This window comes from Podarcis muralis, chromosome 3 (assembly GCF_964188315.1).
Source record: "Podarcis muralis chromosome 3, rPodMur119.hap1.1, whole genome shotgun sequence".
NCBI lineage: Eukaryota > Metazoa > Chordata > Lepidosauria > Squamata > Lacertidae > Podarcis > Podarcis muralis.
The window spans coordinates 56,308,156-56,324,217 of NC_135657.1; the positions used below are offsets into that span (position 1 = coordinate 56,308,156).

Consider the following 16,062-nt stretch of genomic DNA (forward strand, 5'->3'; position numbering starts at 1 on the left):
GCCGCGGACTCGCCCCTTTTTCCTGGTTCCCACTCGCACAGTTCTTCAGCATAAATTGACATCTGAGGTCATTCCATCAAGTCTTTCCTTTAACATTCCATAATCCCAGTGACAAAACATACTACTTTCCTTCCTATTTGCAATTGCAGGGTGGGCTTTAGGAAATCTAGTTCCTCTTTCCGCCTTCTATCATAAGCATTATGAGTTATTAGCATACCATATTCAGAAAGTAAAAAATAAATAAATTTTAAAATGTGAGTAAATGCCCACTGCAGTGTTACCACACCAGCAAATGTCACTTCAGTAACTGCAACCCCTAGAAATCTCAGTCACCTCAGTAACTGACCATTATAAATCTTTTGCTGCAACTTGTCCTACTTCTGCAATTTCACCAGGCGTTGCTTAGACTTGTGAGGATATTTTCACAATCATAAGACCCCAAAACCTGCTTTAAAATACCACAACTGAAGTAGATATTCTTAGGAACCTGAATTCTCTGACCAACTAATCACACTTTCATGGTTTTTCTACATTTCCACAGTTAAAGCAACCAGGAGGCTTTGCTAATAGGTTAATGTAGATCTATATACATATCTTATTATGATGGCCTTGCATGATAGAGTCACTGTTTTTCGAGGGAGAAACCATTATCTGACCTGGCCAGATTAGTCACTGCATAGCTGAGCTAGCATGTGAACAACGTATTAAGCACTGTTGCTGAATATAATAAATAACAAACAATTACTTGTACCTAGTTTTTCCAGAAGCTTGACCACAGCACTAGCAGTGGAGGGAATCACACATCCACGCATGTCTCCATGTACCAACCTTGCCAAGTTAAAATCTGTTACTCTGCAATTAAAAATATAGAGGGGGGGGGGAGAGAGAGAGTATGTGAAAGACAGCATGTGTATGTAAAATATAGAAATAAATGCTCATTTATTAACACACACAAACTATAATGGGGTGGTGTAAGCTAGAGTACATGCTCATGAAAAACTATAGCTTTATTAACCCATTTTCTCTCTGCAGCATTGTAGCTGCATCCACTGAATGTGCATAAATGCTTCCACTATATTTTGGAATTGCCATTACCAATTTGGTTTGAAACAGAACATCACTTCCAGAGAAACTTTGTCCCCATGCCTCTCAATAGTTAATAAAATTCTCACTTCCTCATCTGTTACAAATTAAATATCTGCTTATACTCAGGTCACTTCTCCTGGATTTTTTTCAAAGTAAATGAAATGAATAATATCTTTGAATAATATCTTAGGCCATTAGACTCCACAAAGGCTGAAAACAAGAAAGTAGATCACAATTTGTCAGGCCAAACTGGAACATACTTAAATTAAATCCTTTATCTATCAAAGCCAAATTAATGGATGCCGTATATATTTTGCTGTCAAATTATTTTCAAAATTAGGAACTGGGAATTATGCCTAGGCTAGGATAAGGATTAAATTAAAACCCACTTTCTTTTGTTTTAAGAGAACAGTCAGCCGTGTTGATGCTCAAAGGCATGCATTTACAGCTGTTGCAAACTAGGTGGGTGGGTGGCACCTCAGAGAGGGTGTGGCCTAGAAAACATATAGGTTTGGTTCGTACATTAAGAGAAATATACTCATTGACTGCATTCACAGTAACCCAATGATAAACAGTTCACCATGAATGCAGAGATTATGCCCACTTTGCTCCCCCTTGCTAATGAGCAGGCATCGCAAACCATAATCCTTGGCTTAGCACTACATTTGGACTGAGCCATCATGGTTTATTTCACTGCCACAAACCACAATGGTCAAGCCAAGAACTAACTTTGGCTTCAGAACATAGTTCGGTACAAAACAAATGACAATCTCCAGTTTGGATGTAATGCTAAGCCAAGGATCATGGTTTGTTGTTCCCACTTGCTAGAACAGGAGCAATTTCCGCATTCACAGCAAACCATTAACCATGACATACACTGACATGCAAATATGCACTTTAAACCACACATTCGGTCATTTGTCATTTTAATACAGATTATTACAAATGTATTAAAAATGAAATGAAGTAAGCAAAGTTAATAAATATTTCTGACTGCAGGGGGAGTGGGGAATCAGCAAGTCCTCTCCCCTCCCTTTCACTGGTGGCAGCAACATCTGGATCCAAGCCCATATGAATCCACATTTTATGGAGACTGAATAGCATTTAACTTGCCCATTCACATCTTTCTCTGGTTTCACAGCATTCAGTATTTTGCTTGTGTATGACTCTTTACTGAGGCGAAGGAGAAGACCATGAATTTTAGGATTCTCATTGAGCTTTACAATTTCATCTATAACCTAGAAAACAATAGAAGGTTAAGAAATCAGGATTTAAAAATGGATCAGCTTGAAGGACATTTTCAAATATTAAGAATTTTAATATATAATGAAAATTGGATCATTGATAAATGGAATCAGACATGATGTTTCGCTTGCAGAAACTGAAAGAATATAGCAAAAGTACACTCACTATTATGATCATGTGTTGCTGTAAAAGTCCACCTTTGGGCACTTGAACCTTGCTCTATCATTCAGAGCAATGAAATGTATACTAACTGCTACATCCCACAGTACAGTTGTGAGTCAGTACTATATTAGTCTAAAGATACCACAATAGGCTGAAGATGGGTGGGAGCTGGTCAAGTAGGGGATCACAGCACAGACACAGAAATACAGTATTTCTCAGAACTAGAAGGAACCCGCAACAACCCACAAGGGAAGGACATGGTCACAGGCCAGCTGCAAATTTATTATTTGAAACATGCCATTTATTAAGTGAAAATGAGACAACAAATATAAAAACATCATCATGACAAGGAAGAATGTCGAATGTATAATGCTTCCAAAATGTGGGCATACAATTTTAACGGAGTGGATTATTTTTACCACATAGGTGAATGTCTTCTGTTTGTTCTGTGGAATTTTCTGCACTTAAGAACAATACATGGAGAAGAAGCTTGTCTCATGGTCAGTGGTAATAGTGTGTCTCATGAAAGCAGGTCTAGGAACAGCTCTAGGAAGGGGAAATAGGTTTCTAACACTAACGTCAAGATAAGGTGGTAGGATTGGCAGAGGTGGCAACCTCCCCTCCACCCACTCTGCCTCCTCTCCTCCCACCTTCTTTGTAGCTCCTGCAACCACCACTAGCTGCTTCTGATTCTGCTTCTCTCCCTCATACTCCCACCAGCACAATCTCTCTCCTTTCTCAGAGCATGAGACACTGTGGGATGACCAGGCAGGATAGTCTCAAAGAGCTTTGTAGAAGTTTTACATTCCTCTCCATTGTTAGAAGATCTGTTGATATTGTAAGTGTAGGTTATGACAGCTACTTAGGTAGGAATACTGTAATAACTGCAGATTGAAAGCTCGTCCTTATTAATATTCTATTGGTAATGGTCTTACCATGCAATATAACGTACTGTAACTAAACATAGCAGATTTCTTATTGAAATAATGTCTGGGTGAGAAACCTGCAATCAAACAGCAGGCAGCCCTCAATAGTACACAGCTCAAGTTTTCAGAGATAATGTAAATCTGTAGGCAAATGCAACACATAATATATGATTAACAGGGGTGAGCTGAGGACTGAAGACTATCAATCTCAACTTTGAATTCCTTTGTTATTTTTAGAAAGAGTCATGCTATCCTTAACTACTTCAAAGGGACTAAACATGTAATCCACAAGACTCCAACTCATGCCTACTCAGAAGTATGTTCTACTGAATACATTGGTCTTACTCCTAGGTAACTGGGGTTAAGGTAAGGTAAAGGTACCCCTGCCCGTACGGGCCAGTCTAGACAGACTCTGGGGTTCTGCGCCCATCTCACTCAAGAGGCCGGGGGCCAGCTCTGTCCGGAGACACTTCCGGGTCACGTAGCCAGCGCAGCACACGGAAACGCCGTTTACCTTCCCGCTAGTAAGCGGTCCCTATTTATCTACTTGCAGCTGGGGGTGCTTTCGAATTGCTAGGTTGGCAGGCGCTGGGACCGAGCAACGGGAGCGCACCCCGCCGCGGGGATTCGAACCGCCGACCTTTCGATCGGCAAGCCCTAGGCGCTGAGGCTTTTACCCACAGCGCCACCCGCGTCCCTAACTGGGGTTACCTCTGAGTAAACATTCCTTAGGAATAAGAGAGAGATATTGTGCTAATGTCCTGTTTTTAGGCTTCCCAAATGCAGAGCTGTTCAGTTGCAAAACTAAGTGTACTTCCTCACAAGGATGTAGTCCTCTGCACACTTACACTGAAATAAGCCCTACTGAGCTTGTGGACTTATTTCTCAGATGCATAGACTCAGGCCGGACACTTCAATGATATTTGCAGGTATACGTGCTTTGGATCATACTATTAGGCAGTTTACAGGCATATACCATAGACAGTGCTGGGAGGGGGGGAAACCCACATATACAGATTTTTGCTCGTATTTCAAGAAGCACCTCTGGAAGGACGTGGGCAGAAGAATTTTGCGGCCCCTCCTTCTCCTGGCAGCCCTTCAAATCCCCCAAGAAGCAAATGAATAACTATATAACCTTTAAAAGACATCTGACGGCAGACCTGCATAGGGAAGCTTTTTAAGGTTTAATGTTTTGGTATGTTTTTATATATGTTGGAAGCCACCCAAAGTGGCTGGGGCAACCCAGTCAGATGGGTGGGGTACCTATAAATTGTTGTTGTTGTTAGGTGGGGTACATATAAACTGTTGTTGTTGTTGTTGTTAAGCCTCCTGAATGTGATGGGCTATGATGCAGGGAACAAGAGGAAAGTGAGAGATCCTCTACATAAATTTTCAGCAAGCCTTCCTGCACCACAGTCCAGCCCAGCTCATCCAGGAGGACCCTCAAACTTCAGGTAAAGCCTTTGGAAGCTGCTGGGGGAAAGGAGGGGTAGGAAAACCAACAACCCTTTTCTATGAGTTTTTTTTTCTGAATTCAGTCAATTAGCCATTCAGCACTACTGCATCAGGGGAAGCACTAAATTCATAAATTATTACCTCATGTTCAGTATAGTTGCGAGGGAGACAAATATGAACAAGGTTCAGGCCAATCTGCAAAGAAAAATGGGAAAAAAATATTTGCTATAAAGCCCAATAATTTCTCACTTTAATTTGGAAGAAACAAGTATTTCCATACTCTCACCTCTTCAGCAATGTTTTTGATAATTTCTTGCCCCAGATCATCTTCACCAACCTTGAAGGGATTAAAGAAAAGTAAAAAGAGAACTGTAACAAGTTAGGAATGGTGTCAAAGAAAATGAGACTGTAAACAATTTGTAACTAAAGAAAAAATTGCAATCAGTACTCGATCAGAAATTTGCAACTGGGTAAGAAATACAATTTACTGAACTGAATGGAAACGGTGAGTTTCTTAACATTACCAGGAGTATGTCGCACAATCAAGCACCTTTGGGCAAATTATTGGCACTGAGTAGCTTGGCTTTGCAAGCCCTATTCCCAGTCGCTAAAAAACCTATCCCTGATGCTTGCACATTCTTGTGGTTATATAGAAGTGAAGCAATCCCTGACAAGATACAAATGGAAACATACTAGCTTGGCTTCCCAGAGAACTCCATAGAAAATTAAGAGTACTGGGGAGCTGTACAGAGGATTATAGTGTTTGGCATGTTTTCAGGATGCCAGTAGCCTTACTGCAAGAAGTCACATCTGTGGGTTGCTTTGTACAGAAGAGTTATTTAGTTATCAAATCCAGCTTTGAGTAAGAAACCAATGTTTTAATTTGGACTACTCTTGCACCCTCAGCCCAATTCATCTCCTATCAGGTTGTTGGAAAGATAAAAATGAGATAGGCCACGTATTCCGCTGTGAGCTCCTTTGAGGAAGTATGAATATTTGAGTGTAGTAAAGATAATATCTCCTGAAGGTTAGATATTGAACAATCCTCTTACTTGGGAGTGGGTGAGTTGATAGCCCCAGAAGAAGACATTCCATTTGTACCAATTTCCCTGCTCAAGCTTTAGCTAGCTCAGCATGCTGGAGAGCCTCCCTGTCCTCAGAACTCTCACCACCCTTAACAAATTAGTTCCCAAGATCCAATACAGGGAAGCCATGATAACTGAAGTAGTGTAAGAGTGCTTTCATAGAATTGCAGAGTTAGAAGGGACCCTGAGGATCATCTGGTCTAACTCCCTGCAATGCAGGAATATGCAGCTGGCCCATATGGGGATAAAACCCACGGCCTTGGCATTATCAGCACCACACTCTAACCAATTGAGCTAATGTATGGTGTGGATGTGACCAAGATTTTCAGAAGCTGTAGCAGGAAGACCATACAAGAAGATTTTTATTTAGGGGAAGTAACATTAAAGATTGTGAAATGGAAAAGTTAAGTCCAGCAGAAATATGGTTTCAACAGCTTCTACTACTGGCCATGTTGGGAATGATGAGGCTTGTAGTTTAGCAACATCTGGAGGCCAAAGGTTCCTCACACTATCAAATATACCCAATAATGCATTTATCTGGTTTAAAGTAGCTCTGTAGTTAAGAAGATGTTATGGTGTGCAAGATAAATAGCCATTCACAGATCTAGATCTGTGTTCCTAAAGTACTGGTTTGTTGTTTCACTTCTGAAATCATCATCTATAGGGTTTTACCTGTACAACAGCAAGTGCGGGTTTAAATGTAGGATGCTGTCTCTGCAGTAAATTCAGGGCTTTCCTTGAACTCTCAATGATTTCACTTTTAAAAATAAAAATACGATCTGTATTAGTATATAATATAACTTTATTTCCATGATCTCACCAGCTAGCACATGATTACCTTTCTGGATTACCCACCAAGACATTTGCTCATTTTGAGCATATTGTGAGCCAATATGCAATATCTAGCAACTTCAAAATACCAAAAAAATCATCCAATCCCACAGCAACAGTTAAGATATAAAGGCTACAATCCTAAGCACACTTACTCCCATGTAAGTCCCATTGAAGATACATCAGATTTACACAGGAAGTCTTTGTTTTCTGAATGTTATTCACATTATAATTAAACATTTATTTAAAACATTTTTACCTGTTTAGCCAAAAAGGCCCCCAGGGCAGCTTACAAAGATATGCAGTATGACCACTACAGTGGTATCTCTGGTTACGAACTTAATTCGTTCCGGAGGTCTGTTCTTAACCCGAAACCGTTCATAACCTGAAGTGCGCTTTCACTATTGAGGCCGCTGCACTGCTGGCACGCGACTTCTGCTCACACCCAGGGGCAAAATTCGCTACCAGAAGCATCTACTTCCGGGTTAGCGAAGCTCGTTACCTGAAGCGCTTGTAAGGAGGACGGTACGTAACCCGAGGTTCCACTGTAGTTTTGGCCTGTAATTAGTTCTATACCAAGGTTTACTAGTATACAATATATATCTGTATAGTTGGTCATCAATGACTGATTTCCCAGTACAAAATACCCCAAGCTATGTTATTTACAAATGAGACGCACATGTGCAAAAGTGCACCTTCATAGGAACACAGAAAGCTGCTTTATACCCAATCAAACCACTGGTCCAACTTGCTCAGTAGAGTCTATACTGACTGGCAGAAGCTCTCTTGGATTTTAAGCAGGGTTCTCTCCCAGCCATAGCTGGGGATGCTGGAGATTGAATATGGGACCTTCTGTATGTAAAGCAGATGCTCTACTATTGACCCATGGCCCTGCTTCTAATACACATATACACACAATATTGTTACATATTTCCCCAATCTCAGAGCGGTGTGAGAGTCCAGGAACTCCAGGGGCTTCTCCACGGTCTGTGCTTCCTTTGGCAATGAGGCACAGCAGAGACCGTGGTGTTTTTATGATATATGACTTATTTACACACATATACAATTTGAGCGGTTTAAAGCATTAAACTTCAGATCGGCTCCATTTCTTCTATTGCTCCAGCTTCCAATTCAAACTTTGTGCTCTGACCCTGCTTGCCACATTTAACAGACTGACACATTTTCCCCTCCCGATTACATCATCCCAAACTGAAATCCCTAAACTCCCTCCTAAAAGCTCTGGCATTCTCTTCTGCTAACTTCCCAGAGCTCAGGGCAGGGCTCCACCCATTTGCGGTTGGCACATAGTCTTCGCTTTGCTGATGGCTTATCTCTCTGTCTGTGTACTCTGTTAACAACTCATACTTAGCAGCCATTATCAGGCTGGCCTGTATTTTGACACTGCTAAATTCAGCCAAGCATTGATTAAACTTCAACATTTATCAAATCCAGGAATTATGGGTGTCTTCAACCCACAAACTCTGGCACCCACAAATTCATTAACAATACATTATAGATAAATGGCGGCCAGATTAAAAAAAAAAAGGCCAAGGCTCCTACAGCTTTAGTAGTTGTGTGGATGTAGGAGTTTGTACACCTGCTGAAACTGCATATTCTACACAACTGTTAAAAGTTTTCCCTTGTGCATCTGGCCACCCTACATCTATTAACATAAAGCCAGAGGTCATGCTTTGTGAAACCAAGGTGTCAAATTGATGCTGCCTTGGGAGACCTTGATCCCAAGGTGCTAGTATCTCAAGAGGTTCTTTCTGCACGTATACCTGAAGCGTGTTCCTGTGCAAACCTGTATTTGTCTACTCAAAAGTCCCATTGCACTCAGTGGAACTTACTCCCTAGTAAGTCACCACAGGACTGCAGTCTTAGCATTGCAAACTGAGAAGATTCTGCCCTGCAGAGCTATTCCAGAGTGCACACTCAAGAGAGGCACTATTCCTTTAACACCACCAGTCTTAATTTGATTACTTGGAAGCAAATTTCAATGAGCCGAATTTGGCTGACTTCTTACTAAACATGCTTACATTTATACTGTACAAGCTCCACAAAAGGCTGAATTTCTAGAACTGCCAGCTTTTTCCATCATCTAATATACATTTAGCAAAAGAAGCTTCTTCTGCCACAGAGAACAAATTATGGAGATAAACTTCCAACAGATTAACTGCTACCTGTTAAGGGAGCCATAAAGGAAAAGGAGTTTTTTACAATAAAAAAAATCGGCAGTGCTGCATACAGCGATGGAAAAAAGCCAAAATAGGTTGGATAGCCATGTCTATGTGGCAAATCTGAAAACGGCAACTGCCCTCACAGGATCCAGTCACTTTATTTTATTATTGTGTTTTTTACTGGGTTGTAAATCATCTTTGGGATTTATTCTATTTCAATTTATATGTATATTTATTTCTTTTATACCTATCCATCTGTTGGCATCCGTCTTTCTCAAGAGACGATGGAAGAGAGAGAGAGAACCTATATATATTTGGCGCGCGTGTGTGTCTGAAGACAGATATAAATAAGCAAGTTCCAATGAACCTAAATGAACTCCGATTTGAGTTAGTAGCTCTGGAAGCGGGGAGAGTGAAAGCAGGCGCCCACGGGGCCAATAGGAAGCCGTGCTTCCCGCTTCTTCGCAGCGGATTGGCTGCCGGAGACGCCACTCCCTCCTTCCCCTCCGCAATGTATCTGCGTTATTGCATCAGACACAACAGCCAGCCCGGAGGCGGAGCCCTCCTCCCCACGTGGAGGCGAGGGGCCGAGTGCCGGCTACAAACTAGAAGCGCTGGCGGCGGGACCAGGCACTTCCCACCCCCACGTTCTGCAAAAGGGAACCGTCCGCTTACCTGGCCGCCGAGCCCCGTAGCCCTCCGCTGCCGGACCCTCGCTGCTTGTCCAGGCGGCCCCACGTGCCGCAGATGCCCCGGGGGAGCAGGAGCGCGCCTGGGCAGCCGCTTCCAGGGCGCAGCAGAGGCAGAACCCCGCAGCTGACCACCTTCTTCCCGCCGTGCTTGGCTGCAGCCGGTGCCGCCGGTCTCCACGCCAGGCGACGGAGGACAGAGAGCCTCATGGCTGCGAGAGGAAGGATGGGAGGGAAGCTGCTGCTGCTGCTGTCGGGGCTCCCTGGCGGGGAGGCGGAGTTGTTGGCTTCTGGGGAAGGACGTGGCGCGGGGAGGGGCGCCCGACGGGCAAAGCGTGGCCGGCTCCAAGAAATGCCTGCGAAAGGCGGGGGCCCAGCGGAGCCTCGGCGCCTCGCTTGCACCTCCGGGCATAGACTCGTCCGCAAAGCTCCCCTCAGGTGGTGAGCGAGCGGCTTGGCCTCTCCTGCGGACCCAGGGCATGTGCCATGGCCCTCGCTTCCCCTGAGCAAACGTCGTCACTTGGAAATATTGGCCTTATAATGAACACAGGGGGGCATGTTAGCCTTTGCTAACTTGGAAATAAATCCCACGGAAAGCAGCTGGCCTTACTTCAAAGGAAACGGGAAAAGAGGGACGAGGAGAAAAATTTGGTAATTAAAACTGCCAACCACCGCTTCAGCGTCTGCTGCTGCTGCTTGGAGAATCTTCCTTGGAAGAGCATCTAGCCCGCTGGCAGCAGACTCTGGCTTTTCCCACAGTACCTCTGCGTTGTGCCTTTTCTGGGGCATTGTGGGAAATGAAATTTGAAATGGTGGCCACCCACCATGGCTTACAAGGGGCCCAGGACAACACTTGGCACCAATTATTAGTAGGAAGAAAGGCTGCTGCATGATCAGTAGGATACCCAGAGTTTTGAAGAAGCCCTTTGGCAAGGAGGGGAAATGGTTCTTTCTTAATAAAAGCTGGTGCTAAAAGGTAAAGGTACCCCTGCCCATACGGGCCAGTCTTGACAGACTCTAGGGTTGTGCGTTCATCTCACTTAAAGAGGCCGGGAGCCAGCGCTGTCCGCAGACACTTCCGGGTCACTTGGCCAGTGTGACGAAGCTGCTCTGGCGAGCCAGCACCAGCACCGCACACGGAAACGCCGTTTACCTTCCTGCTATAAAGCGGTCCCTATTTATCTACTTGCACCCGGGGGTGCTTTCGAACCGCCGACCATGCGATCGGCAAGTCCTAGGCGCTGAGGTTTTACCCACAGCGCCACCCACATCCAAAAAAGCTGGTGCTAGAGCTCACAAAAGCATCTCTCCATGTTTCTACAGCTTTTATTGGTGCCTCAGTCTTAGTGGTCCCAAGTCAGGGGTGCTTCCTGTCATCCTAAACCACAGTGTCCTACTGGTACATGGATACTATGTTCATTTTTCTACTCTGGGAGAACCTGTGCTACTCCTAGCCTATGAACTACACTAGCTCTTCAGGACCCCAGAGATTGCTAATACCTGGTGTCTGAACAAATGAACAACAAATCACAGCTCTCACTTCACTTGTTGACTAAAAATACTGAGGGGCAGAAGCAACCTACTAAGCTGGCTCATTTCACAGCAATTGCTTAGAAGGATGCCTGTATATTTTGCTTCATATTTCACCCCCCTCTTCCTGGAGGGCTAAAGACTTACCCTTTCCCTCCAAATGAAAGCTCACAAATCCAGACCCTCTGCTCAGGGTGCCAATGAAGGCCTTCACAGGCACCATGGCACCCACAGGCTTTAGCTGGGTGACCCCCATAATACATTATACTAGAATACACTCTTTGTTTTGGATATGTATCTTAATATGTTCACCAATGCTGGCCCTTCCCAGCTGATTCAGTAAATGGTAAAAGCCAAGTAAAGGAGGCAGTGGCAAAAGTTGCAAAGGGGTGAATCCCCTTGGTACACTGCACAGTGTGAAACATTTAATTAACAAAACAGACTACATTTTCTTTTTTCAATTTTGCTGCAAATAGTATTTATTTTCCCCCCTAGGCAGCTATTACTTACATATTTTCAGGTTTGGCATGCTTTAAACTCAGCTTTTAAGCATAACAAAATGAGAAAAAGCTTTACTGAAGAATATTCTACATGTACATACATTTTTTACATCTTCCTTAAAAAAAGACTCCTTACATGAAAAAAGTGCAATGTAGAGGTTGTCTCTAACCAGTAGAATAAAATGCTAACAAATGATTTGCAGAAATTAGGAAACACGCAGTGTGAATCCATCCAGAATGACTTCATTGTGAACCCTGTCCAGTAGAATCATGCTGACACTATTAACAAATAGTACAGAAATACATTAAAACCAGAGTATTTTACAAACAATGTTACATGGTTAAAAATTATAAACCTCCTTTCAAATGTTCTTTACAAAAAGTTGCAAAAGAGAGGTATGACTCTTCAAAAGAAAAGAGAAATCCACCTTTAAACTAATAAAAATGTGATGAGTCTGCTATGACCTATCTAATTTGCAGCACATGTCACATTGACTCCTCTGCTGCATCCTTAATTCTCTGGCTCCATTGTTCCAGTTTTAGTAATGGCTGCTATTTCCCTACTGTGCCCTCACATTACACTTTTGTGCTACCCACTGCCTTGAATGAAGTAATGTGCTCAGGAGAGTTCAGACAGTAAAACAGACCCACTAACCTACAATGTGGGTGGTGGTCTTGAAGAAGACCCTCAAATGAACTCGCCTTTTGTGTACCAAGAAACAGCTGCTTTTGATTCCATTCACATTTGTATTGTCCTGAGGCTGCAGAAAATTTATATAATTTGCTCATTTGAGAAGGCTGTGCAACAAAGTGAATTTAACCTTCTATGTTACAATATGAAGGAATATATATTAGTGTCTTCAGAAAAAAAGATGCATGGTATTTCCAACTGTTCATTTACCAAGTTCAAACCAGGTTAACAATGGCATTCTTTTGCTATTTTGGCTACATAAGTTTTGCGTGAGGAACTGTAGTATTTATAAAATCTAGATCTGCTTTTTTGGTTGGGGGTAGTTTTTTTCCTAACTGGTATTTTTGGGGAAATGGCAATTGTAGATGTTAGACAGCGTAAGTCAAGCTCCCTACAAAGCATGAACTAGATACAAGGTTGGCAGCTCATTTGAGAATTGAAAACCAGTATTGCCCTTGTTTTTATGGAAACATTTTCCAGGGGTTAACTACTTGTGAATTCAGCTGTTTGCTTTTCTCTCAGAAAAGCAAAACGTACCCCAAACATATTATTGTTTTTTTTTTTACAAAGCTATGTGTTCCATTGAGCATATATCTCATTATTTTATCAGATTAATAAAATCCCTCTGTCATTACAAAGGAACCTAAATGTGCCTATTGTTAATGCACTCAAATTAATTTCTTTTACTATTATTTACATTATTTTGCATTTTTATTAAATAAAATTTGAAGTTTGCTAATTTAATATATACTTGCATTAGTCATTATCTATTTTACTAGACATAGCTTGAATTGCAGTCAGCTCTTCTATGTAACTGGGACAGCCTTGTATAAGAAATTTTGAGATCGTGGTAAACCAGAAATAAAATCCCAACATTCTTGAAGTAGTATTTCAAAAATTAAAAAGCATTTGTTGCATGAAGTTCAGATAAATTCAGAAACCACAAAGCTTTCAATATCTATTTTTGGTAGAATGGAATATACACTCATCACTTGTGGGATTTTATCAGAAAATGCCTGTAAAAGCAACTTGTTGACATTCTAAAATGTATGAGGGCTACTGTGCCTTGTGCTAGAGCAAAGTGGAGTGCTTTTAAGTGGAAAAGAGAGAACTCCCAGCCTTGGCAAAATGCATTTCAATTTCATTTATATCACTGTTATATGTCCTTCATCTGAAAACTGGTTAAACATTGTGTGTTTGCACATCGTATTTTTTTTTCAAGTAAAAACACTACTGCTTCCAAGCTAAAGCTATGCAAAAAATAAGACGACAAGAATACACAGCAGCATAAACAGTAAGAGTCAACTCTATTCAGGTATTTGGTACCTGCTCATACTAAATCTGCAAAGGGGTTATTGAGAATGTACAGACATGGGTGCCTTTCATGTTCTCCCAGCCCATGTGTGATAAGCACCAGTCTAAAAGGTTGGGCTATGTGAGCATGGATATGCAAGTGAACAGCTCCTGCCCCAGGAACAGCTATCAATCAGCTCTGTGGAGGGAGCCATACCTGCATACAGATGGACCTATTCAGATGGATGCCAAGACATGGCCAGCATGTGTGTCGGTATTTAGATGGCGATAACGGCTTGTGCTATCTCAGTGTTCCTTCGTATGTTTGGCATTTATGGGTACTAAACATCTGATTAGGGCTACTTACTACTTTCATGTGATAAAAGGGAGACAAAAAGGAATGTAGTGTATTGAAATAAAAGGATACCAACTTAAACAAATAGGGGAGGGGTCTCTAAATGGGCCTGAACTATCTCTAGTTTGTGTTCAGTAATGTATAGGTTTGAATTACTAGTGTCAGGAAATTGTTTCCAAAACAGGGAGTTCCAGCTACCCTGCAGGCTTGAATTGGAGAAAGGTGCTTTGCTGCTTGATCCCACAGATTCCATTTTGGTCTGTACAACAAGTGCACATTTTATTAATCAAACCTACTTGGAAAAGTGGGCTGCAGAAACGTAAGGAGGGGAATCTTAACGCTATTGGAGTTAAGTGACAATACAACAATAAGCTTCAGTCCAATCACAGTATTTCATACCTCACTTGATGAAAATATATGTGCAGTCCTTTAAGCAACTAAACCTGAGAGTACTCTTTCTTTATCTTTCACTGATATTTCACTGCACATTTCACATAATATGCCAGTTCCCCCCGCCTTCCTTTTCAGCATTAATGCCATTCCTAGAACAAAATCAGAATTCTGGCCTACATGACTGGCTCTCATAAAATCATTGCCATGATTCCAGCATAGGGGACACGGTTAAGAATGGGTGCAAGGAAAAGCTAGCCAGAAATCTGCCTGTAACGTAAAGCCAGTCAATAACTTGACAGTGCAAAACTAGTCACTTTAAATTTCTTACTACATAATAGTTAAAATATACACACTACAATGTACACTACCAGTACAGGCAGCCCTATTATAACTTTGTCAGCATTAAGGCATAACGTTAGGAATAAAAAAAATCAAGCAAAGCTGCTTGAGCTAAGACACTGAAATTTTTCCCTTAAGGACTGGACAATGTTCTGCTGATTAGGAGATGGTACCCTCCATAGGTAATCATTCAATTTATCTGAATCACTACATGTGGCCAGGAAAGAGTCTGATGCCTTAGCAGGAGCCAGGGGCATATTTTTGTCACTACAAGTTTCTGAAGCGGCGCAATGTACATTTATGTTTGGATCTGAGAGTTTTGTTTGGTTGTAGAAACTCTCTAAATCGGAGCCCTCATCTTCAGATTTTATTTCAACATAGTCGTCGTCATCCCCTTCTCCATCATCAGTGTCTTTGAAGTTAGAAAAATAGTTCTGGGTAGCAATTTGTGCATTTGAGAGCAAGTTTCTGTTAACTCTAAGAATTTTTTGAGAATCCTGCAGAATCATTTCGGAGCAATTCTCGAGGCTCTGCTTTGCTCCATCACATGCTGCAAGTCCTGGGGTGGCACCTGGCACAGATTCTTTATAGTGTTCAGAGAGAAAGTTCCTGTCTGAATGCAGCTGCTTCTTGTCCATTTCATGTGGATAATTTATGGACTCCCCAGACTTGCTGGCCACAATAGAGGAAGATGATTGTGACCTGCTATACATCTGTGACTTTGCATTGTTTTCCCGTCTTCCTAAAGAGTTAAAAACCTGACTGTGGTGCAAGTTCTCTTTGTTAGGCTGACTTATAATTGCGCTCCACCTTTGTGCAGGAATGTGCGGGCGAAGAGGAGTCTGAAGGGAAGGCACTGAGCAGGCTGCTGGCAACTGTCTCTGCTTTGCACTCATTTCCGAAGGGGAGCTTCTGGCCTTCAGGTGTGGGACTTCCGACCAGGGAGAGAAATCTGAGAGTTCCACATTACTGTATGTTGAGTGCAACCAGTCTTCTGCTCTGAAGCATTCCGCAGCTAACTGAGATGTTGACACTGGTGAGGAATACCTTATGTTTGATGGGTCTTGAGAACTGGTCTTTTGGGGTGAGGTTTCCCGAAAAACAATCTGATCGTAGAGCTGGGAATATTCAGCAATTCTGGCACCTAAAGAAAAGTGTGACAGAGGACACAATGGTCAAAACAAAGTTGCATTGCATATTATAAAAAGGCTGTAACATGGGAGTTAAATTTATAGCGTAGTAAGGACGCATCTTTTTAATAAGTCCTGTTGATTCTAACAGGTCTTACTGACAAGTAAGCAT

The 16,062-nt window shown here is 42.2% G+C and overlaps 2 protein-coding genes across 5 annotated transcripts in view; both read right to left on the bottom strand.

Annotated features, from left to right (window-relative positions):
* The window catches only part of MTHFD1L (methylenetetrahydrofolate dehydrogenase (NADP+ dependent) 1 like), a 107,921-nt gene extending 97,772 nt beyond the window's left edge, over positions 1-10,149 (bottom strand). The window contains exons 1-6 of the mRNA XM_028723667.2: positions 9,646-10,149; positions 6,632-6,716; positions 5,161-5,211; positions 5,016-5,069; positions 2,200-2,324; positions 752-852 (exon numbers count right to left, since the gene is read on the bottom strand). Coding sequence (XP_028579500.2) covers positions 752-852; positions 2,200-2,324; positions 5,016-5,069; positions 5,161-5,211; positions 6,632-6,716; positions 9,646-9,869 — 640 coding nt within the window. The 5' untranslated portion in view covers positions 9,870-10,149. The remainder of the gene's footprint in view (positions 1-751; positions 853-2,199; positions 2,325-5,015; positions 5,070-5,160; positions 5,212-6,631; positions 6,717-9,645) is intronic.
* A 3,984-nt stretch (positions 10,150-14,133) lies between these two features.
* PLEKHG1 (pleckstrin homology and RhoGEF domain containing G1) overlaps positions 14,134-16,062 on the bottom strand; it is a 101,297-nt gene continuing 99,368 nt past the window's right edge. For all 4 annotated transcript variants that reach the window (XM_028723660.2, XM_028723658.2, XM_028723661.2 and 1 more), the window contains one exon: positions 14,134-15,904. In XM_028723660.2, the coding sequence (XP_028579493.2) occupies positions 14,853-15,904 (1,052 nt within the window). In that variant the 3' untranslated portion in view covers positions 14,134-14,852. The remainder of the gene's footprint in view (positions 15,905-16,062) is intronic.